Genomic DNA, 26,108 nt, shown 5'->3' on the forward strand with positions numbered 1-26,108 from the left:
AAGAAGGACAAATAGGAAAGTCTTGATATTACCTTTAAGAAAGAGAGGATAACCAGTCCACATCATATGGTGTAAGCGCTAGAGTCGAGAGCCTGAGTCTTCCAAAATAAGAAGTTCTTTGGTAAAAATGCCTCAGTCGCTTTCTTTTACTTCATAAGGTATTGAAGAAAAGGAACAATTTTTTATATTTCCCCAAATATTTAAATCCTTTACAAGTTGTATATATTCTCAGACTTTTATGAAATATTTGCTGAGTCACATATTCCTTTCTAAAGCTAGTTGGCTAAACCGAGGGAAAAAGCCTTGACCTTCCAGGACATTCACTTTAGGAATGCATGGCAAACTCTCTCAGTGTTTGTTATTTAATAATATTTGCTATCTAATATTTTGTTGTTTAATAATATCTGTGTGCTCATTTGTTTTTACTTATGGCTTTGCTTGTAATAATCAACAGTGAGTTGCAGGAAATGAGAAACACAATGCTCAAAGTAATTTATCTAAGCTTTCCCATAGACAATAGGTAACTACATGGAGGAAAAAGGATGAATGGGATTTTCCAAATCTTTTTGAGCTTGGATATAAGTCCTAGAAAAACGAGGCTTTCATCCCAATAGTATAGCAAGCAGGACATAAAAAAGATGTGTTCATCGATAACAAAAAAAAAAAACCCTACAGATATTAGTCTTAAGAGAGAAAAAAATTCACACAATAATTCTTTGAGAATAAAGAATTTCAAATCCTTTAAACTCTGGATATAACTAACTCTCCTTGAAAGGAAGAAAATAAAATTAAATGGGTGCAAAGGAGACTTTGTAAAAAAAAAAAGTATCATCTTTGATTGAATCAGCACAAGATACCAGACTAGAAGATAAGCAAAGTGGGAGTTTCGTTTCCCATTATAAACTCAACCTTCCCTAAGGACTGTGCCTTAGGTACCCACTCAATTTTGTATTCTAAAGAGTTCTGCTACTATTCTGTGTGATTATTCTGATATTCTGTGTCTAACATATTCCTGGAAAGTCACATACCTTCCTACACACAGATATATACAAATACATAGATATGTAACATTACAATTTAAAGGATTTATAACCCCCCTAAACACATCTATGGATCTGCACGTTTAAAAGAATCTGCATTTGACATACAAGGTAACTGAAAACACATCAATTATCACATTATGTAAAAGAGACCTACAAAGAGCAGAGATAATTTATCCTTCTCTCAATCTTCAACATACATAATCAAGGCATAGCTAGGACAGCCAACCTAATCAAATTTCTCATTTTAGAGCAATAACTCATAACTAACAATCTCGGCACAGCCCTAACATCTGATAACAGGTTCAAAAAATTACTCAAATATGTAGAAACCAAGTAAGGATCTTTACAAGTTCTACTTTAAGCCATAAAACCAAAATGTTTGCATGATAGAATATCCAGATTTTTAAAAAAATGACAATAAACCCTATCAGATAGTTTTAGACCCACTTTTTTCAAATCTAGATATTTGCTGGTGCTTGCTTGTGTTTCTGCAGGGTGAGATACTTTTAACAATTTTTCCCAGTGTCTCAGCTTTAACCTTTGTTGCATAACTTCTTCCTCTGCCTTAAAACATTATAGACTGCAGCTGCTGTCAAGATTAAGTAAAATTCAAGGTAAAATGTTGTATTTCATTAGAAATTTTTTTTAATTAGAATCATCACAAATCAATTCAATAACCCACATGGAATAACTATGTAAAAACAGTCTTAAGACTTGAAAATTAATAAACCTTTTCCCAAACTACTTCCATACCTCATTATTCTATCTTTGTTATATAAAAATCATTTCCAGATATCATTATGTGTTAGAGTACAAAGCAACTGTACTCTGTGAGTAATTATGTAACAAAGGTAATTTTCAGAATTGGACATAAAATAATTCCTAATGAGTTGCTGAAAAATTGTGATGAGAAAATGAAATTTATTCCTTGATTTAAAAAAAAAGTAAGTGAAAATAATTCAAATCAATTTCTTATAGATTAATGAGATTACTAACCAGCCATGTCACCTTGGGCCAGTGGGAAAAAGGCAAATAATATTCATTCACCATCAGCTACATCCCAGATACTATCCCAGATGCTGCATAAACACTGTATTTCACTTCACTGGTACAACATTTAGAGAGAGAGAAATGTTATTCTTCCGAATTTACTGATGGGAAAATGGAAGGTCAGAAAGGTTATATATATCATGACCAAATCTCAAACAATAAAACCTAGGTTTAAATTCAGGTTACTCAAGTTCCTGTGTCAGTTTGTCTATTTCCACATTATTCTTTATTTGTAAAACATAAGTTTAGACAGAGAAAATCTCTAGGGTCTCTTTCAGATTTAACATAAACTAATTTCAGGCCAGGCATGGTGGCTCATGCCTGTAATCACAGAACTTTAGGAGTCCAAAGTGGATCACTTGAGCCCAGGAGTTTGAGACCAGCCTGGGCAACACGGCAAAACTCCACCTCTATGAAAAATACAAGAATTAGCCAGGCATGATGGCATACACCTGTAATCCCAGCTGCTAGGAAGACTGAGGTGTGAGGATTGCTTAAGCCATGACTGTGACACTGCACTCAAACCTGGGCAACAGAGGAACATCCTATCTCAAAAAATTAAAAAAGGTAGGGGGAGAAAAAATCAATTTCAATTATGTTAAAAGTATTATACTGATGCTAGTATCAAAATGATTTATATGATATGATGAGTTTGGAGATTTTGTGTGTAAAAATACTAGGAAAATTGAGCACAAAGAACTATGACTTCTATTACAGAAAACTATCATTTCAACTATATGTAATTGTGTGTCCACTTAAAAATGGACAATAAATATTTAAAAGCAGCAAAAAGAAAACCTATATGAAAATTATATATTATATATATATATGTATGTATGTGTGTATATATACATATATGTGTGTGTATACATCTACATAAATATATATATATATATATATATATATATATATATATATATATTTTTTTTTTTTTTTAAACAGAGTCTCACTCTGTCACCCAGGCTGGAGTGCAGTGTCATGATCTTTGCTAACTTCAACTTCCATCTCCTGGGTTCAAGAGATTCTCCTGCCTCGGCCTCCCTAGCAGCTGGGATTAAAGGTGCATACCACCATGCCTTGCTAATTTTTTGTTGTTTTCTATTTTTAATAGAGACAGGGTCACCATGTTGGCCAGGCTGGTCTCAAACTCCTGGCCTCAAGAAATCCTCTCATCTTGGTCTCCCAAAGTGCTAGGATTACAGATGTTAACCACTGTGCCTGGCTGAAAATCATAAATTATTTTTACTGACCATCCATTTCTCTTTATTTCTTCCACTCTAATGATTTCTTGGGACCTGCACATGTCCTCTTCCTAAGCATAGATGTAGAGCATTTAAAATTTCAAAACAACTTTTGTACCACTGCTACTGGTTCAGTAAAAAAAAAAAAAACTGCTTAGCCTGTACAAATAGAAAGTAACATAAAAACCATCCTATTTTTCCAATAAGGTTTTATATAAATTTTATTATTAGGGAGAAACTTAGACTTTATGATAAGGAATGTGACATATAGCAACAGTGAGCTCTTCCTACTGGCTTTTCTTCATTGACTTTAATTTTGAGTCAAAGAGAGCAGAAGAAATAGTCATCACTACTAAGCTAAGAAGATTCTGTTTCTTGGTTCCAATGTCAATGAATACACCTGAATAATCCAGTTTAAAAAAATTAAAATCAGTGCCTATTTTATAAAGCAAGATATTCTGATCACAATAACATTCTTAAGAGCAAAGTTAAACTAACTATAAGACATAACATGAAAAATATAATCTTCCAATACTATGGCAAAGATCTAAATGTCCAAAGATTTCACAGAACATGCAGAAGAAATCATAAACACAATTAGTAGTTTTTACAGTGTTACACAGGGCTGGAATTAAACTCAGTCAGACAATCCTCTTGACCAGCTCCACCACATTCATTCATCTACATTAAGAAGCTTCAAAAGGCCATTTTACAATTGTATAGTGCATTAAGAGCAGTTAAATCCAAATCATTTTCTAAAATATTCCCTTGTTTCCTTCATGCAAAGTTATCATTCCATTTATGTATTCATTGAAAAATAATTTGAGTTCCAACGTAGTTAAGACAGGTTTTCAAGAAGAAAGTTGAGAAAAACATGTTTATATTGTTTAAACTTTTAAGCTATTCATAAAACAGTTATTTATTGTAGGTCTATGTGCCAGACACAGTACTAAACTGTACAACACTGTATGGTGGTATTGGTTCACCTTATTCTTAATTTTAAGTATCAATTTCTTAATTTTATTGTCAAGAACACTGGTATTGTTTCTTATTTTTTGGCACTTGTCTTAATCAAGTGACCAATGTCCTGTGATAACTCTTCTGATTCTTCCTTGCATGATAAACAATAAATTCAGAAAAAATAAAAATTTCAAGAATTATTTTCTTCTAATCTGCCTTTGTGATTTCCTATGGGTCTTTGCACAGCCACAGGAATTCATTTTCTTACCTTATAAGATTAGGAACAATAAAAGTAATTAAACTTGTTTGGTATGTTTCATATTTTTTAATTAGCTCAACACCATTATAAGGCTTGCATAAAAAGAGCTTCAAATCAGAGAGGTTCACTTTCTGTGCACTAATTTTTTCAGGTAATACAAAATATGTGTCCAAAATAATTCATCATGCTAATCTAAAATATGTGTCCAAAATAATTCAATTTGCAGGAAGAATATGGCAAGCTGTTAATACAGTCACTGTCCATATATTCTTACTTTCAGAGAAGCTGTTAAGCAAATCCTAATTAAATAGTAAGTCTTACACCCTGATAGAGAATTCTTCTCTTTTCTATTCTGATATGGTTGATTACTATAATAAATTAATCACAACCATTCAGTCACTCAGCAGGTGGTTTCTGCATTCCTCCATACTTGCCTGAAGGCTCTGCTGTTAACTATAGGTTCCAGAAATTAGGTCCTCCAATAGTGACCTCAATAGAAAGTACCAGATCAGGTACATAACTATGATGTCTTCAAGGACCAGACTCAAAGGTACAAGCTTCAGAGTTGATATCACTTACACATATCAGCCAGACTATACTAAGTTACCAAACCAGAATTTCTGGGACTGATGACTTCATGAAATAAAATATAATCCCCAAATTCAAGAGATCAAGAATTAGTTAAATATAACTAATGGGCCGGGCACGGTGGTTCAAGCCTGTAATCCCAGCACTTTGGGAGGCCGAGGCGGGTGGATCATGAGGTCAACAGATCGAGACCATCCTGGTCAACATGGTGAAACCCTGTCTCTACTAAAAATACAAAAAATTAGCTGGACATGGTGGTGCGTGCCTGTAATCCCAACCACTCAGGAGGCTGAGGCGGGAGAATTGCCTGAACCCAGGAGGCGGAGGTTGCGGTGAGCCGAGATCGCGCCATTGCACTCCAGCCTGGGTAACGAGAGCAAAACTCTGTCTCAAAAAAAAAAAAAAGTAAAGAAACTTAAAAAAAATGTTTTACTGAATATCTGAGATGTCAGTTGGAAGCAGATATCAATTAAAGGACCTTTATTAAGTCAAATATTAAAGTTAAATAAAGATGAATAAAAAGCTTTATTGTTATAAATACCAATTAAAAAAACAGGACAGGCTTGAGCCACCGTGCCCGGCCAGTTTCTTTACTTTTAATGGCAGTTAACTGGATACATAAGAATCTGCCTTTTTTTTTTTTTTTTTTTTTTACCAGAATATAAGTTGACGAATCAACTGTACAAATTGATTAAGAAGAACTTTTTACTAAAACACATATGATAAGCTCACCAAAGAGACAAAGCCTGTATATTTCATATATGGAACTAATCAATACCAACAGAGTCCTGCCAGTAACTGGATCTGTTTTCCCTAGTCTGAGTTTATAGGGTCTGGCCTGAGAGGAAATAAGGAAGGTCAATTTCTGGCAAGCCAGGAATCTCAGCTCATTTGGGAGACATAAACGAGAAAGGAATTTATTCAAGTGAAATACTCCTAATGGAAATGGTTATTTTGAGTTTGGTTCCTAAGCTTCTGAAAAGCAGAATAAACCAAGATTTGCTTTTTAATATACTGTGAAGTAATAAAGGCTACTGAAAACACAATTCTAGATTTCTAATGAAATCTTCAAATAGATCCGCTCTTACTAATTGTATAATATTGCATGGCATTGGATATTTCAATCCTACTACAAAGCTATGTCAATAAACACTTCTTGCTGCACCTATTTAAAGGAATGAGACCAGGTGCAGTGGCTCATGCCTGTAATCCCAGCACTTTGAAAGGCTGAGGAGGGCAGATCACATGAGATCAGGAATTTAAGACCAGCCTGACCAACATGATGAAATCCCACCTCTACTAAAAATACAAAAATTAGCGGGGCATGGTGGTGCACATCTATAATCCCAGCTACTCGGGTGGTTGAGGCAGGAGAATCACTTGAACCAGGGAGGTGAAGGTTGCAGTGAGCCAAGATCATGCCACTGCACTCCAGCCTGGGTGACAGAGGGAGACTGTCTCAATAAATAAATACATACATAAATAAATCCGACAAAAACAAAAGGAGATCATTTTTTGTTGTTTTTAACAAGTATCATCCTTGGATAATATTGACGATCCTAGGGGAGAAGTTTTAAGAAAAATGTTCAAAATTTGGGACCCAGCACAAGAATGACTTTATATACATATCCTTCACCAAAGGATTAGCTAATTCTTTAAAAGTATATCACTTCATCTGAATCACTAATTACCACTGATTAAGGTATTTTATACCTGTGAAAAAAGACTTAATTTGTAGAACATTCATTGCAACATAAATGATACTTATATAATAATAATGCAAACAAATTCTGTCTAGTACAGAGGAAAATGATTTGTCTGTTAGTAAAGATAGACTTATGGTTTCACTTTGATTGTCTTATTGGACATTTAATATAAAATTTAGGAATCTTATTCCACTATTCTTTCTCTCACTGATTATAAATGTTTCCCTATTCCTACAATCCTTTTACCCAATCGTACTATCCTGCTGGTTCCCCCAATAACAAATTAATCTATCTTTAGCATACATTCACTCACGTATATGCTGCATAACACTTGACTCTTTTTGAAATTTTTGACTAGTTTTGGAGTTTTTTTAAATAAAGTATGTTCCCTTATTTATTCCATGCCATAACAATCTTAAGGAAAACAAGAGAGAATGAAAAATCATTGTGAGTAACAATGGCAGGTTAGAAAGGTAAGATAAGCTTACTAGGGGTAGGAAGATTTCCTGCTTTTCATGTTACAGATGCAGTAAATTCATGAAATTAAGGGAAACCTGATGCTAGGCTGCCCAATGCATTAGATCAGGGGTGTCCAATCTTTTGGCTTCCCTGGACCACACTGGAAGAAGAAGAATGCATTAACACTAATGATAGCTGATGACCTTACAAAAAAAAAAGAAAGGGAAAAAAAATCTCATAATGTTTGAAGAAAGTTTACAAATTTCTGTTGGGCCAAATTCAAAGCCATCCTGGGTAGCATGTGGCCCACAGGTTAGATAAGCTTGCATTAGAGAATACCATGCTGTTCTAATAAATGCTTTATCTGTGGATTCTTCTAAATCCCACAGCTTTGAAATTCTACCTACAGGTCTATACTACCTTATCTGTATCAAAGAATATCCCAGAAAAGTTTTCTGTGTTTATTCATATGTATAAGACATAAGGAAGAGACAAATAATAACCTCTTTTTCTTCAGGATACAGTCCTGTCTGAATTTGGTACCTACAATAGCCATAGATTTTAGACCTTTAAAGGGAGATAGCCTGAGGTAAAAAGTTGACCTACTGGAATAAAGAAGCAAAGAGATAAGAAAAATCTGAATTCTTGATAAAATCACTGAGCCACTGAATCAGCCAACTCTTGTCCTTTTGTTATGTAAATGTAGCCTTCCTTATGGTTTAAACACATTCTAGTTGTGCTTCCCATTACTTGCACTGAAAGCATAAGAGATACTTGAAAGCATAAGAGATACAACTTCTACCACACCTCCAAATCAGCCCTGCAGCTTTTTGCTGCAGTCTCTAAAGAAGGATCTCTACATATACTTGTTTAATAAAGTTCAAAGGTTAAATCCTTATCCTATATCTCTACATACCTGATTCCCAGCCTTGCCTTTCCCAAGACATAAAACTCCTGGCAATTTACTTAAACTCGCTTGACTTCAGTTCCTTCATCTACAGAATGAGGTTAATACATACTCCAAAAGCATTTTGGGAGAATTAAATGAAATGACATATATTAAATGTTTGGGATAAGACATAAGTAGTCAGAGGATAATTTTTTAAGTCTGCAATAAGTCTGACCTAACATGGATAAAAATCACACACTCAAAACATAACTTTTGAGTAGTCAAATTTGCCACCCTACTTTCCTATTTAATCTCCAGCTCTTAAATAACTGAGGTGGGAGGAACATACAGAAATACATAACCAGCTTGATGAAGTTTGTAAAACAGTCCTATTTAATTTTATTCTCATAAACCTAGAAAAAGCAAGCCAGCCACTTTTTAATCAGCATTGCTAGGTGGAGATTTCATGATGTTCTTAACATTTCTAAGTTGTCGTATGCTCTACATTTACAGAATGTTCACTTTTCCTTGAAAAATATATCTCAGTCAATAATTTCCTCTTTGGGGAGAGAACAGAGGTAGTACACTTGGCAGTAACTAGGTTTGAAAACTAAGATTCTTTGAAGATTTTAAAGCATCTTTAATATGTAATGATAATCTAATATATAATCATAACTCCATATTTTTCATATTAACTATATGAGATTAACATTGCATATTTATTTTTCATCATATATATATTCATCATATATTTCCCTGGTATTTTGTTGTGTTTGAAAGATAAGCTTTTAAACTGAGATAGTCCCTAGCTATCTTAAGTCAAGTTTATTTTTGGAGAAGAGACATATAAGGTCATAACTGTATTTCCGGTCACACTCCTCCCAAGGAAAAGTCATTTTCAGTCTTTGGACTATGTATTGATTTTAAGATATATGTTAAAGGTGACAATATAGTCTTTGAAATTGCTATATATTCTTATCTTAATTCATCTAGGATGTTGGAAGTACTCTAGCGCTGACACCTACATTAATATTTTTCTTTTCTTTTCTTTTCTTTTTAATACAAAGCTGTTCTTTTCCCATGAAATATATTGGGACATATCTAACTTAGATGCATTATATGCCTGAAATATCAGGGAAAAATTCCAGTCTCAGCATGCCATTTCTTTCCACTGTAATTTAGACATGCTTCATTCTGCATTTATGTCCACAAAGGTAATAGTCCTTACATTAAAAACCAGCCTTCATTAAGTGGCTCACCCTTCAAGTAGTCTATTACATCCTTTTACTCTCTCACCTTGCACTGTTTCCAACTCCCACTGTTTTTAATAAGCAACTCTAATGTGGCAAACTATCATCTCGGCGCTGAGGGAGAAAGCATCAATAGACAGAAGATAACATGGTTTTGAAGAGCACACTGAAACAAGCCCATAATTCTCATCCTAAAATACTTCACTGTAAACAAAGACTTAAAATTATTTTCAAACCCTAGCCTTTAGTCTGATTCCTTTCGTCCATGATTTTTTCTTTTACCAAACGTGCTCTAATGAGACAGCAGATAATATACATGTTTCTAAAGGTTTGCTTAGACAGACATGCAGCAAGTGTTTACCAAATAACTAAAAATAACATTCAGGTAAATCAAAGGAAGGGCAAAGTGTTTCCCCAAGGGATGAAATAATAGAGAAAATTCTGAAGTTTGACAGCAGTTTCAAACAACAGTGAGTCTTATTCCATTTCCCATGAAGAGTAAGAAACAGTCATTTAAAGCTTTCGAATTGTGGAAAGAAATATTTTAAATGAAGTGGTAGAAGATCATTCTGGATTAAATCAAATTAACTATATAGCTCATTATATAGTAGATTTAAATGCCCATGCCCAAGGCAAGGAAATTTGTCAACTCAACTACAATGATGAGGCAGGGTGCTACTGGAACAAGAGTAACTCTTATATAGGACAGATATATGTTCCTATTCTGTCCCTGGGTCACATTTATTCTACCACTCTCTGCCATGTTTTGTCTCTAGTAGATTTGCTGTTAAAATATTCACTCCACTTATCTCTAAAATATCACCAATTTTATAAGGCTCTTGTGGGGATTAAAAGATACATATCATGTCCCTAGTATATAGTAAAATTCAGTAAGTGACCAGTAAGTGGTAGCTAATAGTAGTAAGTGCTTTCATCTCAAAGATGCTTATCTGAAAGTGCTTGAGTTTGTAGCATCATTGTTTTCAAACTGCCCTTTGGAGACATGTCTCTTAAGTGTTTTTCAGAGAAGCTACCTTGATGGAGGCAAGGCAGTATAGAGAAAGGGGTAGGGGTGAGAGTTTAGGGAATTATATAACAGATCATTTTCAATCAATTCATTCCTTGTCGTTGATTTTAAATATTAAAGTAATGGAAAATATTCTTTTTGTAAAGAAATAATATTACTTAAAAAAATCTGAAAATCATGGCGTGATATAAAACCTTCCAGCTTTAAACCTCTGCAGTTTTCAAGCTCCTTAGAATCTAACACTTAGATCCAATACTTATTGAGGTTTTCCTATTTAATGGCCTGATGTTAAGCTATTCCCTTCCCTTCTTCCCCCCACTACCACCAAGTCTCTCACTTCCCCTTAGGACAACTGCACATGTAATGCATATGTTCTCTCTCTCTCTCTCTCTCTCTCTCTTTCTCTCTCTCTCTGGTTGTGTTAACAGAAAATGCTAGCCAGATGATGAAAAGAAAGTAAACCAACATTTTGGCCTGATTTTCTAAGACAAAACTAGCCATAAAATTGCAAGTCAATATTCATTGCCAATACTATATGCACAGAACTTTATTCTACCACTCTCTCCCATGTTTCGTCTCTGACAGATATGCTGTCTAAATAATTATGTTAATTCAGCTGTGTGAGATTTTTGGCAGTTATGACTTTGGAAAAAAAAACATACTTTATTATTAATCATCTATAATAGGGAGATGAAAACATTAGTCAAAGTGATCCACTACTTTTAGTAACTGATCACTGTCCTCAGAAAGAAAGCACAAGTCAACATAAGAACTTCCTTGAAATTTCTTCTCAGATGTATTAAAATGTGTTACATGGCATACATAACATTATTTTAATAAATTATTACTAGGTCTTCTCCTATAAAACTAAGGGACTCATCATTACTTAGAAAACTAAGCTGAAATCATGTTACCTATACCTTTTATTGTATGCGTCAAATTATGGGCACCAATGTCTTATTTAATAATCACTTCATCATACTATCAGAAGAAAGCCAGGTACAAGATCATGTGACCCATGAATGCTCCCAATTGAATAAAAAAGCACACTAAATCTCTCCAAATAATTGAAGAAGGGAACCCTTATTTTAACAACCTGGCTAATAAATCTAAGGGAAAAAAAGATACACAGTTCTGAAAGTAACAAATTAATAAAAAGGTACCTTTCTTTCCTTTTCTTTTTTTTTTTTGTTTTGATGAAGTCTTGCTCTATTGCCCAGGCTGGTGTGCAGTGGCATGATCTGGGCTCACCACAACCTCCGCCTCCCGGGTTCAGGCCATTCTCCTGCCTCAGCCTCCTGAGTAGCTGGGATTACAAGCGTGTACCACCATACCTGGCTAATTTTTGTATTTTGTGTAGAGACAGAGTTTCACCATGTTGGTCAGGCTGATCTTAAACTCCTAACCTTGTGATCCAGCCACCTCAGCCTCCCAAAGTGCTAGGATTATAGGCGTGAGCCACCGTGCCCAGCCAAGTCACCTTTCTTAACATCATTCATTTATCTCCCTTTTCTGTGTAATCTCATTTGCTCTCTAAATTTTAGTTTTGAGGCTCGACAAGGGGGTAGAATTGAGATTTAATTGAGATCTAGATAGGCCTTAACCTACTGAATCAGATCTCACTAAGTTTTATAAGGGAGGAGGAATGATTCCTTACTTTAATCTTCAGAGTAATTTAATGACACAGGGCTTTCATTTTTTACTATATATACAGTGTGTGCATTTTAAATAAGAGACCCTGTGTAGTTATTTTCATTATTATCAGTGAAAACACTAGAATGAAAGTGGGATACAATGCAGTCATAATTTTAAATACTATCAAATAAGTTCTCTAGAGAGTCTCAACTAAAATTCAATTAGCCATTGTACAAAATCCTTTTTAAAAGAAAAAGCAGTTATAATTACAGTCAAACATAAACATATTGACATGTCAATCACAATCCCTACTCTCAAATCTACGATAGAACATATAGTAAAATGGTCAAATAAATTTGTTTCATGAGGTCATAAGCATAAACAAAAAGACAAACAAGGTCAAGAACACACATGTCTTTGAGATCAAAGAACACTTCCTAGTTCCATGCAACAGCTCTCATTCTCTATGGGTTTTGAAAATATATACACAATAGATTTTTGAGGAACAGAAGACTGGGATTTGACAAGCAAAGGCCAAAAACAAAAAGAGAGAAATATGAAAAGAGCACACTTTTTTGGTAGAAATAGTAACATTTAAGTGTATCCAAAATAGATAATATTTATAAAGACAAAGATCAAATCTTAATCATTATGTGAATGTTCTAATTACATAAAAATCTCAACTCAATATAATGTTTGGTAAATGGGGTATTTTTTAATTCAATTAATTTTCTAACAAGAGGAAAACTTCTTAATTCTTGACAAAAAAATATTTTAAAACTTACATTTATAGAAGCTGACATTTTGTCTAAGTAAAATAAAATGTTGTCTTGAGAAATAAAGATAAAAAATATGGTCTATATTAATAAGGACTTTACAGTCTAATGGACAGAAGGACATACAAAATATATACTATAAAACAGCTACAATTTAAATGCTACATAGTACAGTAGGCTGCATATTCTGATATGAGGATAGAAGAAACAGAGTTTCAAGCCAGTCAGGAAAATTTTCTCAAAGCAGGTAGAATGTGAGTAGACACAGTAGGGGTAAGAGACTGATGAATGGATAAGCAAAGAAATATTTCAGCAGAAGGAAGAGAACAATACAAAGCCCACATAAAGATATCGACAAACACAGTATTTTTTTAGTAGGGAGGAGAGAATCCAGGATGGTAAGAAAACAGGAAGTTTGGACTCATTTGAGTATTTCTATTTTATATATTTTATTCTAATCCATGACATTTTATTTGTTAGTTTCATTTTTTTTTTTTTGAGACAGTCTCGCTCTAGAGTGCAGTGGCATAATCTCTGCTCACTGCAACCTCCACCTCTGGGGTTCAAGTAATTCTCTGCCTCAGCCTCCTGACCATCTGGGATTACAGGTGCCTGCCACCACACCCGGCTAATTTTTGTATTTTTAGTAGAGGTGGGGTTTCATCATCATGGCCAGGCTGGTCTTGAACTCCTGACCTCGTGATCCACCTGCCTCAGCCTCCCAAAGGGCTGGGATTGGTGTGAGACACTGTGCCCAGCCTGTTATTTTAGTTTCCTAGCACTATCCTTGTGTGCACTTGTTTTATATATTTTTATCAATTTATATTGACATATCAGATGCATAAAGAAAAGTATACAACTCATCACTGCATAGCTCAATGACTTTTTACAGATTTCAGCACACCTCAAACTGTAAAATGCCATTCAGATTAAGAAATAGAATATCACCAGCATCTGGAAGACTCCTTCATGCAACCAACGAGCACTAACCATTTTCACCTAACCCCTCCTTCAAGTAAGCAATATGCTGATTTCTAACATCATCAATTAGTGTTGCCTGATTTTGAAACTTATATAATTTATATAAATGTATACAATACATACTCTGGTATGTATTGCATCTGGTTTGTTTTCCTTAAGATTGTGTTTGTGAACTTCATTCATATTATTGTATAAAGCAATGGTTCCTTCATTTATTTGCAGTACAATTTTCCACTTTATAAGTATGCTGCCATTTATTTATACATTGTACTGCTGACAGAAATTTGGGTTGTTTTCAGCTTGGGACTATTATGAATGCTGATGCTATCAACATTTTTGCACATGTCTTTTGGTGAATAAGTATACTCAGCCCTACTGGGCTTATACCCAAGAATGGATTTGCTGGTCAGTAGATTGTAAAGATTTATGCTCCAACAGTAGTATAAGAGGGTTTTACTTGCTCTACATTCTTACTAACACTTGGAATCATAATTTTCACTTTTCCACCGCGTGTACAGTAGTTTCTCATTGTGTTTTAAATTTGCATTTCCTTGATGACTGAATTAAACAGGTGCTAGTAATTTCATATGATTTGGGGACATTAGGACTACCTTATAAAGTACTCATTCCTTTGCATGCTATTTTTTATTCTATTTGCCAGACCTTTCAATCATCACCATTGTAATCTGACAAAAGTATATATGAACTGTAGAAGTAAGCAGGAACTGCTGCAGAACATTTTAAGTAATGATTGATAGTACTGTATCTCTTCATGAGTAAACACAATTTTCTTTCTTTCTGTTCTTCTCTTCTACTCATCTTCAGTCTTCTTTCATTCTATTTATTCATCCTGTCTTTTTTCTCTTACTCTTGGCTTTCAGTCCAAAAAGGTCAATAAACTGAAGCCAGTTAACAACACCAAGAGTCATACAGTTCAATAACAAGTTTGCTTTGGAAAGCCAGCCTTCATAGAGTTGCCAAACATTTGGGGTTTTTTTTTTGTTGGTTTTTGTTTGTGTCTGTTTTTAAAGTAAATAAAGAAAATAAGCATGCTTTCTAATTTACGTGACAATAAAAAGATCATAACATTTTAATATGATAAATCTAAATGTCTCCTTTTAGCCAATTTATGAGCAAGGAATGTCCAGTCAGCACTTTAAAGGAATATCAGAAGGTAAATGGAAAAAAAAAATGGTATATATTATACAAAGAGGCGAGTAAAAGAAGAATATACATGAGTGTTTTCTCTCACCTCTCTGAAGACTAAACACAATTTCATTTGGCAAAAATAAAGTGGCTGTGACCTCTTTCCTCCTCTGCATGATTAATTACTTAATGTCCTATGAATTGGAAGATACGGTTGAATTTCAAACACTGTCTTTTTCTGTGCATATCATCCTGTACTGTAACTACCGATTAAGCTGTTCATCAAAGGTGAGCCAACAAGGTCATCTGAGCAGTAATTCTTCAACTATTCATTACCCACCATCAATGGTAATTAGCAGTGGTAACATTTCCATAAATCAACATCTTTCTTATTATTCTCTGATTATAAACAGTCAAAATGTGTGCATCCCAGGCCACCCCCTTTAATTTTATATGAAAAGTTTAGTCTAAATGTACCAGAGAAAATTCAGTTGAAAAATTACAGTAGTTTCTTTAATTAAAATGAACCAGGAAAATAAGGTTACATGCCTTTGAAAGAAAAATACAAACCTATGCACAAAATTAAATGAGCCTGCTGACAATGTAGGGTCAAACATAAGAAGTAAAAATTGTCTGCCACATAGTTCCAATTTATCCCTCTGCAAAGGAAATTATGGCTCCGTTAAGCCTCAAAAATAACTGTTTGCCTACTCAGTCATGGAAAGTGACAATTCAAAGTAAAAAAGCAAATTTAATTCATTCTACTATAAGTGTACACAGCACAGGGAACCAAAAAAAAACTTTTCAAGGACATATTTACCATATTCATTTACAAACAAAAAATTATATCTAGAAACGTCATATTTGGGTTTAATTTGTTTTGCACACTTGTGATAAATGGTTTATTGTTGATGTTTTCCTTTTCCGGGCTGGAGTGCAGTGGTGCATGCTAGGCTCACTGCAACTTCTACATCCTGGGTTCAAGCAATTCTCCTGCTTCAGTCTCCTGAGTAGCTGGGATTACAGGCACCCGCCACCACATCAGGCTAATTTTTGTATTTTCAGTAGAAATGGGGATTTCACCAGGTTGGTCAGGCTGATCTCGAACTCCTGACCTCATGATCCGCCCCCGTTGGCCTCCCAAAGTGCTGGGATTGCCAGGTGTGAGCCATCATACCCAGCCTACCTTGTGTTTTTTAAAATCATATTAATCAGCAAGTTCAAAGATGCTCCTAATACAATTTTCTCTCTTCAATAACCAGAATTAACATTTTCCCTTCTAATGGCTATGTCTAAAATTGTCAGGAAGGACTCACAACACCCAAAATCAAAGGATATAACAAAGTTAGGTAAAAAAATGAACAGATGCTGGGCCTGATGCCTCATGTCTGTAATCCCAGCACTTTGAGAGGCCGAGGCGGGTGGATCACATGCTCAGGAATTCGAGACCAGCCTGACCAACCTGGTAAAACCCCATCTCTACTAAAAATACAAAAATTAGCCAGGCATGGTGGTGCAGGCCTGTAATCCCAGCCACTCAGGAGGCAGGAGAATAGCTTGAACCCAGGAGGCGGAGGTTGCAGTACGCTGAGATCACACCACTACACTCCAGCCTGAGCAATAAGAGCAAAACTCCATCTCAAAAAGAGAAGAAAAAAAAAAGAACAGATTTGGCCCTACTTCTCTACAATTTCCACATAAAATATCTCCATTTGTCACTTTTTTCTCCATGCTGCTTCCCCTCAGAGTCATTGGCTGCTCATGATCAGTGGCAGAAAGACACAACCTCTCCCTGCTATGTAATAAAAGCCTTTCCCTTCCGTCTGATTGGACCCAACCTATATAATTTAATTGAATAACTACCAAATGAGCTGATCCCAAATTAAAGATTATTTTGATAAGGTTTTTTTTGTGTTTATTCTGTTTTATTTTAATCATTTTTATTTTTGGTTTGTCACTGCGGTTTTTATTAAATAGAAAAAAAAATAATACCTTTCTTTTTCAAAGATGGAAATAACAAAGGTATAGTGAGCATTCTTGAAGAATAGAGAATTACAGAAAGTTATTATAAGAAAGGCAAAGAATAAGGCTCCTAGATGTGACTCAGTAGCACAATAAATTAGCTTATTATAACCATGAAATTATTGTCGTGACACCTAAAATAAGAAAATCATAGATATTGCAAAACTATTCCCCCAACACTGAGTAAACAGAGTGACTCTCACCTTGAGGCATCTCAGGTGGTAGATAATGAGGCTCCTGAGCGCTAACATGCACCCATTCAAAGTCATCATACAGATCCTGGTGGTAATCACAGGCTCCTGGACCATCATCAAATGTACAGCCACCTAGAAGGAGAAAAGAGGACTACTGTTACATTCTAAACGGGTTGTCCAAACATTAAAAAAAAGCTCTGGAGAAGGAAATGTTATATTGAGATATATATAATATATATAAAATACACACACACACACACACACACATATATAATATGGTACTGACAATCTGAATAATAAATGGTACTCCTGTTTATCACTATTTTTTTTAATTTTCATAGAAAAATAAATTTCCATCAGTACTCTCTGTTTGGAAAGGAAGCCCATTTGAGCCCCAGAAGGAAGACTGCAGCATAGATTTTGAATTATTAAAAATAATAGAAGATACATGAATAAGTGAGGCTTTCTTGAAATATACAAACTGTTATTGGTAGAGGGACTTGACTGCAAGTTGTACAGGTTCTTAGCATTCTTAACCAAGAATTGGACAAAACCCACAACAAAGCAAGGAAAGAATGCAGAAGGAAAGCAGAGATTTGTTGAAAATGAAAGTACATGCCACAGTGTGGGAGCTGCCCAACCAGCAGCTCAAGGGCCTGAATACAGAATCTTCTCCGGTCCAAATAGCTCCCTACAGGTTTCCCATTGGCCACTTGGTGTTCACTTCATGTAACTGAAGTGGTGGCCTGCAATCAACACTTGACAGAACCTTCTGCAACCAATCAGAGATACTTTCAATTTTTCCTTCACCTCGCAGAAAAGGTGGAAGTTAACAAAGGGAGTAACCTCTGGTCCTTTTGTTACTTGGGCCTGGAAAGTTGGGGTTGTCCTTTCTATTTAGTCCTAAGAAGTCAGCTGAATTGGCCTTAGGTTACCTGCCTCCAGACCCTATTCTCCGGCCTCACAAACCAAGTATAGTCTAACTAGTTTTTAATAACTTTATTGATGAGAAGAAGAACAAGAGTGAAAGTTGTCTTCCTCTACCATGCAAGTTCAAAAAAGTGAAATAATTTAAGTTTACCAAATCTTTGCTTTAAAATAACTCTTTGAAATCTCATAATAGCCAGTTAAACATAAAGCTTTTAAGGGTCTAAAGTGTTTGAGGTCTGTGATATCTTTCATGCTTTATTTTTTTTATTTTATTTATTTTTTTATTTTTTTTTTGAGATGGAGTTCCGCTCTTCTTACCCAGTCTGGAGTGCAATGGCGAGATCTCGGCTTACCGCAACCTCCGCCTCCTGGATTCAGGCAATTCTCCTGCCTCAGCCTCCTGAGAAGCTGGGATTACAGGCACGCGCCACCGTGCCCAACTAATTTTTTGCATTTTTAGTAGAGACAGGGTTTCACCATGTTGACCAGGATGGTCTCGATCTTTTGACCTCGTGATCCACCCACCTCGGCCTCCCAAAGTGCTGGGATTACAGGCTTGAGCCACCGTGCCCGGCCTCTTTCATGCTTTATTTAGGTTACCTTCATACACAATTATGATTTAAAAGTAGGTGGTGACTCAAGCATAAAACCAATCAGATTAGCCCACAATCACTCTCAATGCTCCTACTTTATTTAATAACTTGGTCTTTTTACATGGGGGTAGCATTTCCCTTTTGTATCAGTCATGGTTTTTCTAGCTTTATTTTCAGGAGTAATTCCATGGCAAAAGTTAGAAGGATTACTTTTGCTTCTCAGTCTATGTGTACAGGAACACACGACTCAACACATTTAGTTTATTCAAATCATGAAAATAAGAACTGGCCTATATGTCTCATCTTGAAAGAAAATGCATTAGAATTAATGAAAATCCAGCAGTGGGCTTAATGAGAAAAACCAATAACTTGTCTCCTTTCAAATAGCTTATTTGTTTAGTTTCCATGGGGATCTCTGTGAAGAAACGCAGTGAATTCTCTGACCAAGAAGCAGACTAAGTAGTAAACGTCAATGCTGTAAATTCTTCTCTGTAAAAAAGAAATTTACTTTCTTCATCAAACATTTGGCAATTTGAATATGAGTGAAAGTTATACTCTTCACCAATGACAGAGATGGGTCAATGTCACAGGCAAAGCAGAAAACATCAGAGATGTCATGATGGCACTATAAGCTCTAAAATATTTTCCAAAAGTAGAATATGTTGAGCATATTCTTCAAACACTCTTATGACTACAGCAATCCTACAAAATAACCAAACTCAAGAACTTGAAAGCTTAAAATTTCCTTTTAAATATGCTTAAAATAGACCTTTTATAAATGCTCTCATTAAAAAGATGTACTTTTTAATTTAAAATTAATCAATGAAAATAGGTTCCTAGGAAATGTATCTTCCCATAGCAAGGGGAAACTTTTTCTCAAAATATAATTTGCTATCAAACCCTAAAATAATTTACTGCTTTGTAATACGGGCCTTCAGGCCCCCATTACCCTTTATAATAGTGAGAATGCCCTCTGTATATAAATTTAAACTACCTGTGGGACCCACATGGAATCATTTGAAAGACAAATGGCCTTAATTGCTCTCCTTCATAGCCATTGTTAATTTTAGACTACAGGATTCTGATTAGCAATAATAGCTAGGAGTAACTGTAAAAAGTAAGTGGGTCAGCCCATGTTATTTGTTGCACATCCCTTCCCTATCTGAAACTTGTCAAAAGAGTTTTGAAAATCATTACTGGTCTGCTTGACTTGAGCAGTAAGAAAACTTTTTAAATAATTTTTAGGAGGGATCCAAGATGGCCGATTAGGAGCAGCTCAGGATTGCAGCTCCCAGTGAAAGAGCACAGAGTGAATGCCACATTTCCAGACGGATTTTTATTGCCCATGGACCAGGAGATTCCCAGGCAGAGGAGCTCCACGGGTTTCCAGTGTGGGCGCTTTGGTGCCTTTTCAGATCCAGCACCTTTTCAACAGGCAACTGGAACACCTGGGAGAGAATTGACCCTTCAACTAAAAAAAAGTCTCTGAGCCACGTTATCAGGCTCGGCTGGTCCCACCCCCACAAAAAGCAGCAATTGGAAATGCTCTGGGTTGAGAGTTTCACAGCAAGCAAAGTTGAACCCAGGATGGTCCAGCTCTGTGGGAGAGGGGTGTCTGCCATTACTGAAGCTCTCCACCACAACGGAGGTAGTCCGCCATTACTGAGACAGCCCACCATTGCCGAGGCAACTCTCCATTACAGACAGAGTCTACCATTACAGAGGTGGGTCACCATTGCTAAGGCAGTTCTAACTACACACCTATAAACAGGACTCCAAGGAAGTTCACACAGCAGCTGGGTGGAGCCCATAGCAGCTCAGCAAAGCCTCTGCAGGCAGACAGTAACTAGGTTACCTCCACGCTGGGCAGGGCAGCCCTAAAAAAATGCAGCAGCACTACGGAAACTCATAAACAAAGCCCTAACTCCCTGGGACAAAGCACCTGGAAAAAAAAGGGGGTTTATCAGTTCTGCTGCAGCAGACTTAAACATACCTGCCCAGCAGCTCTAAATGAACAATGGAGATCACAGATCAGCACTTGATCTCCTATAAAGGATAGAAGGTCTCCTCAAGCAGCTCCCTGACCCCTGTATATCCAAAGAGTCACCTCATAAAGGAGAGCTCAGACTGACATTTGGAGCATATCCTTCTGCGACAAAGATAGCAGAAGAAACTGGGAGCAACCCTTACTGTTTTGCAGCCGCTGCAGGTGATCCCCAGGCAAGCAGGGCCTTGAGTGGACCTCAGCAGTCCTATAGAATAGGGGCCAGACTGTTAGGAAGAAAACTAAGAAACAGAAAGAAATAACTTCATCATCAACAAACTGGATGTCCACTCAGAGACCCAATCTGAAAGTCAACAACTACAAAGACAAAAGTTAGATTAATCCACAAAGATGGGAAGAAACCAGCACAAAAAGGATGAAAGCAACCAAAACCAGACGCCTCTCCTCCTATAGGATCACATCTCCTGACCAGCAAGGGAACAAGGCTGGATGGAGAATGAGTGTGATGAACTGACAAAATCAGTCTTCAGAAGGTGGGTAATAAAAAAGTTCTCTGAGCTAAAAGAACATGTTCTAACCCAACACGAAGAAACTAAGAACCTTGAAAAAAGATGTGATGAAATGCTAATGAGAATAGAAAACTTAGAGAGGAATATAAATAAATTGATGGAGCTGAAAAACACGAGAACTTCGTGAAGCATATACAAGTTTCAACAGCCAAAGTGACCAAGCAGAAGAAAGGATATCACAGGTAGAAGATCAACTCAATGAAATAAAATGAGAAGGCAAGATTAGAGGAAAAAGGGTAAAAAGGAATGAACAAACTCTCCAAGAAATATGGGACTATGTGAAAAGACCTTATCTACATTTGATAGATGTAACTGAATGTGACAGAGAGAATGAATCCAAGCTGAAAAATACTCTTCAGGATATTATCCAGGAAAACTTCCCCAAACTAGCAAGGCAGGCCAATATTCAAGTCCAGGAAATACAGAGAACACCACAAAGATATTCCTCAAGAAGAGCAACCCCAACGCACATAATCATTAGATTTACCAGGGTTGAAATGAAGGAGAAAATGCTAAGAGCAGCCAGAGAGAAAGGTCAGGTTACCCACAAAGGGAAGCCCATCAGACTGACAGCAGAACTCTCATCAGAAACCCTACAAACCAGAAGAGAGTGGGGGCCAATAGTCAACATCCTTAAAGAAAAGAACTTTCAACTTAGAATTTCATATCCAGCCAAACTTCATAAGTGAAGGAAAAATAAAATCCTCTGCAAACAAGCAAGTACTCAGAGATTTCATCACCACCAGGCCTGCTTTACAAGAGCTCCTGAAACAGGCACTAAACATAGAAAAAAACAACTAGTACCAGACACTCCAAAAATATACCAAATGGTAATGAACATCAATACAGTGAAGAAACTGCATCAACTAATGGGCAAAACAGCCAGTTAGCATCAAAATGGCAGTATCAAATTCACACATAACAATATTAACCCTAAATGTAAAAGAACTAAATGCCCCAATCAAAAGACACAGACTGGCAAATTGGATAAAAAGCCAAAACCCATCGGTGCGCTGTATCCATGAAACCCATCTCACATGCAAGGATACACAAAGGCTCAAAATAAAGGGATGGAGAAAGATTTACCAAGCAAATGGAGAGCAAAAAAAAAAAAAAAATGCAGGAGTTGCAATTCTCATCTCTGATAAAATAGACTTTAAAGCGGCAAAGATCAAAAGTGACAAGGACATTACATAATGGTAAAAGGATCAATGCAACAAGAAGAGCTAAAGATCGTAAATATATATGCACCCAATAAAGGAGCCCCCAGATACATAAGGCAAGTTTCTAATGACTTACAAAGAGACTTAGACTCCCACATAATAATAGTGGCAGACTTTAGCACCCCATTGTCAATATTAGACAGATCAACGAGACAGAAAATTAACAGGGATATCCAGGACTTGAACTCAGACCTGGAACAAGCAAACCTAATAGACATTTATAGAACTCTCCACCCTAAATCCACAGAATATACCTTGTTCTCAGCACCACATTGCACCTACTCTAAAATTTACCACATAATTGAAAAGTAAATCACTCCTAACCAAATGCAAAATAACAGAAATCAAAACAAAGAGTCTCTCAGACCACAGTGCAATTAAATTAGAACTCAGAATTCAGAAACTAACTCAGAACCACACAGCTTCATGGAAACTGAACAACTGGCTCATGAATGTTGACTGAATAAACAATGAAATGAAGGCAGAAATAAAGATGTTCTTCAAAACCAACAAGAACGAAGACACAACATACCAGAATCTCTGGGACACATGTAAAGCAGTGTCTAGAGGAAAATATACAGCAATAAATGTTTTCCACATGAGAAGTAAGGAAAGATCAAATATTGACACTCTATCGTCAAAATTGAAAGAGCTAGAGGAGCAAGATCAAAAAAACTCAAAACCTAGCAGAAGACAAGAAATAATTGAGATTAGAGCAGGACTGAAGGAGATAGAGACACAAAAGAACTCTTCAAAAAATCAATAAATCCAGGAGCTAGTTTTTTGAAAAGATCAACAAAATAGACCACTGGCCAGATTAATAAAAATGAAAAGAGAGAATAATCAAATAGATGCAATAAAAAACGATAAAGGGGATATCACCACAGATTCCACAGAAATTCAAACCATCACCAGAGATTATTACAAACAACTCTATGCACATAAACTACTAAACCTGGAAGAAATGGATAAATTCCTGGACACGTGCATCCTCCCAAGCCTAAACCAGGAAGAAGTTGAAACCCAAAATAGACGAATAACAAGGTCTAAAGTTGAGGCAGCAATTAAGAGTCGACCACCCTATCTGAACACAGGTCTGGATGGGTTCACAGCCAAATTCCACCAGACATACAAAGAGGAGCTTGTACCATTCCTTCTGAAGCTATTGCAAATAATCCAAAAAGAAGGAATCCTTTCCAAATCATTTTACGAGACCAACATCATCCTGATACCAAAACCCGGCAGAGACTCAACAAGAAAAAAAACCTCAGGCCAATATCCATGATGAACATAGACACAAAAATCTTCAGTAAAATACTGGCAAGCCAATTGCAACAGCACATCAAAAAGCTTATCCACCATGATCAATTAGAATTCATCCTGGGCATGCAAGGCTGGTTCAACATACACAAGTCTATAAATGTAATTCACCACATAAACAGAACCAAAGACAAAAACCACATGATTATCTCAATTGATGCCGAGAAGTCCTTTAACAAAATTCAACAGGACTTTATGCTAAAATACCTCAAAAAATTAGGTATTGACATAACATATCTCAAAATAATAAAAGCTATTTATGACAAACCAACAGCCAATATCATACTGAATAGGCAAAAACTGGAAGCATTCCCTTTGAAATCTAGCACTAGACAAGGATGCCCTCTCTCACCATTCCTATTCAATATAGTACTGAAAGTTCTAGCCAGATCAGGCAAGAAAAGGTAATAAAGGGTATTCAAATAGGAAAGAGAAAGTCAAATTGTCTCTATTTGCAGATGACATGATAGTATATCTAGAAGACCCCATCGTCTCAGCCCAAAATTTCCTGAAACTGATAAGCATCTTCAGCAAAGTCTCAGAATACAAAATCAATTTGCAAAAATCACAAGCATTCCTATACACCAATAACAGACTTAAAGAGAGCCAAATCAAGAACGAACTGCCATTCACAATTGCTACAAAGAGAATAAAATACCTAGGAATACAACTAACAAGAAATGTAAGGGACCTCTTCAAGGAAAGCTACAAACCACTGCTCAACGAAATAAGAAAGAACACAAGGAGGGGAGGACTCAAGATGGCGCTGTGAGAACAACCCAGGATTGGAGCTCTCGTTGAATCCGCAAATAGGTGAGTCGGAGCTGCATTTCCAGACTGATCTTTGTTGCCCACAGAACGGGGAAACTCCCAAGTATAAAAAAGACACGGGACGCCAGGCAGTAGGTCTGCCTGGCGAAGCCGGCAGCCGGGGCGGCGGCGGCTGGCCCTACCCAGCAATCCCCACAGGGCGCGCTTGTCCGGGTGCCCTGTTGAACTGGCAACCTGAGACTTGAGAGGGCTGGACTTGAGACTGAACGAGACTTGGACAGTAGGCCAGCCCGGGGGATTGCAGGGACAGAGCGTTGGGGATACCCAGTGGAATGAACAAAACCGCGATTTCACACTATCCCGAGCAGACGGTCCAAGACGCTCTGTGGGGGAGGGGCGTCCACCACTACCGAGGCAACCCGCCCCAACTGAGATACACGCCCACTGCTGACTCAGCCAGCCGTTGCCGAAGCAACCCGTCCCTACTGAGATACACGCCCTCTGCTGATGCAGCCTGCTGTTGCCAAGGCAACCCATCCCTACTGAGATACACGCTCACTGCTGACGCAGCATGCCATTGCCGAGGCAACACGCTACAATGAAGAGACTCCGCTGCAGGGCGTGGCAGAGACCACAGCAGAGCCTGCAGGAACAGGGCGAATCACACAACAGCAGGGCAGAGCCTTGGCAGGCAAACAGTGGCTAGTTTGCCTTCTAGCTGGGCAGGACACCTCAACAAACATCCAAAAATAAAGCCCAAACCCCCCAATACAGAGCATTTGAGAAAAAAAGGGTTTTTTTTAATGAGCTCTGTTGCAGCAGAATCAAACATAGCAGCCTAACACCCCTGAATGAACAACAGAGCTCACAGCTCAGCAATTGAGCTCCTAAAAAGTACAGACTTTCTCCTCAAGCAGCTCCCTGATCCCTCTATATCCAAAAGACTGACATTAGGCAGACATCATTCTGGGACAAAGAGAGCAGAAAAAGAAACTGGTAGCATCCCTCGCTGTGCCACAGCTGCTAGAGGTGCACCCCAGACAAGCAGGGCCTGGAGTGGACCTCAGCAGTCATACAGCGAAGGGGCTAGACTGGTAGATGGAAAACCAAGTAACAGAAATACTTCATCATCAACAATCTGGGTGTCCACTCAGAGACCCAATCGAAAAGTCAGCAACTACTCAGACGACAGGTGGATAAATCCACAAAGATGAGATGAAACCAGCGAAAAAAGGAGGAAAACACCTGAAACCAGAACACCTCGCCTCCTAGAAAGGACCAACACTCCTCACCAGCAAGGGAGCAAAGCTGGACAAAGAATGACTGTGACGAAATGACAGAATTAGACTTCAGAAGGTGGATAATGAGAAACTTTTGTGAGCTAAAAGAACATGTATTAAATCAATGCAAAGAAACTAAGGAACTTAAAAAAAGATATGAGGAAATGATAACAAGAATGGATAACTTAGAG

The 26,108-nt window shown here is 36.8% G+C and overlaps 1 protein-coding gene across 17 annotated transcripts in view; it reads right to left on the reverse strand.

The window, feature by feature from the left end:
* Positions 1 to 26,108, reverse strand: part of PTPRK (protein tyrosine phosphatase receptor type K) — a 574,046-nt gene that overhangs the window by 423,503 nt on the left and 124,435 nt on the right. For all 17 annotated transcript variants that reach the window (XM_035296658.3, XM_008995016.5, XM_078370080.1 and 14 more), the window contains exon 2: positions 17,236 to 17,358. In XM_035296658.3, the coding sequence (XP_035152549.2) occupies positions 17,236 to 17,358 (123 nt within the window). The remainder of the gene's footprint in view (positions 1 to 17,235; positions 17,359 to 26,108) is intronic.

The sequence above is a fragment of the Callithrix jacchus genome, chromosome 4 (genome assembly GCF_049354715.1).
Source record: "Callithrix jacchus isolate 240 chromosome 4, calJac240_pri, whole genome shotgun sequence".
Lineage (NCBI taxonomy): Eukaryota > Metazoa > Chordata > Mammalia > Primates > Cebidae > Callithrix > Callithrix jacchus.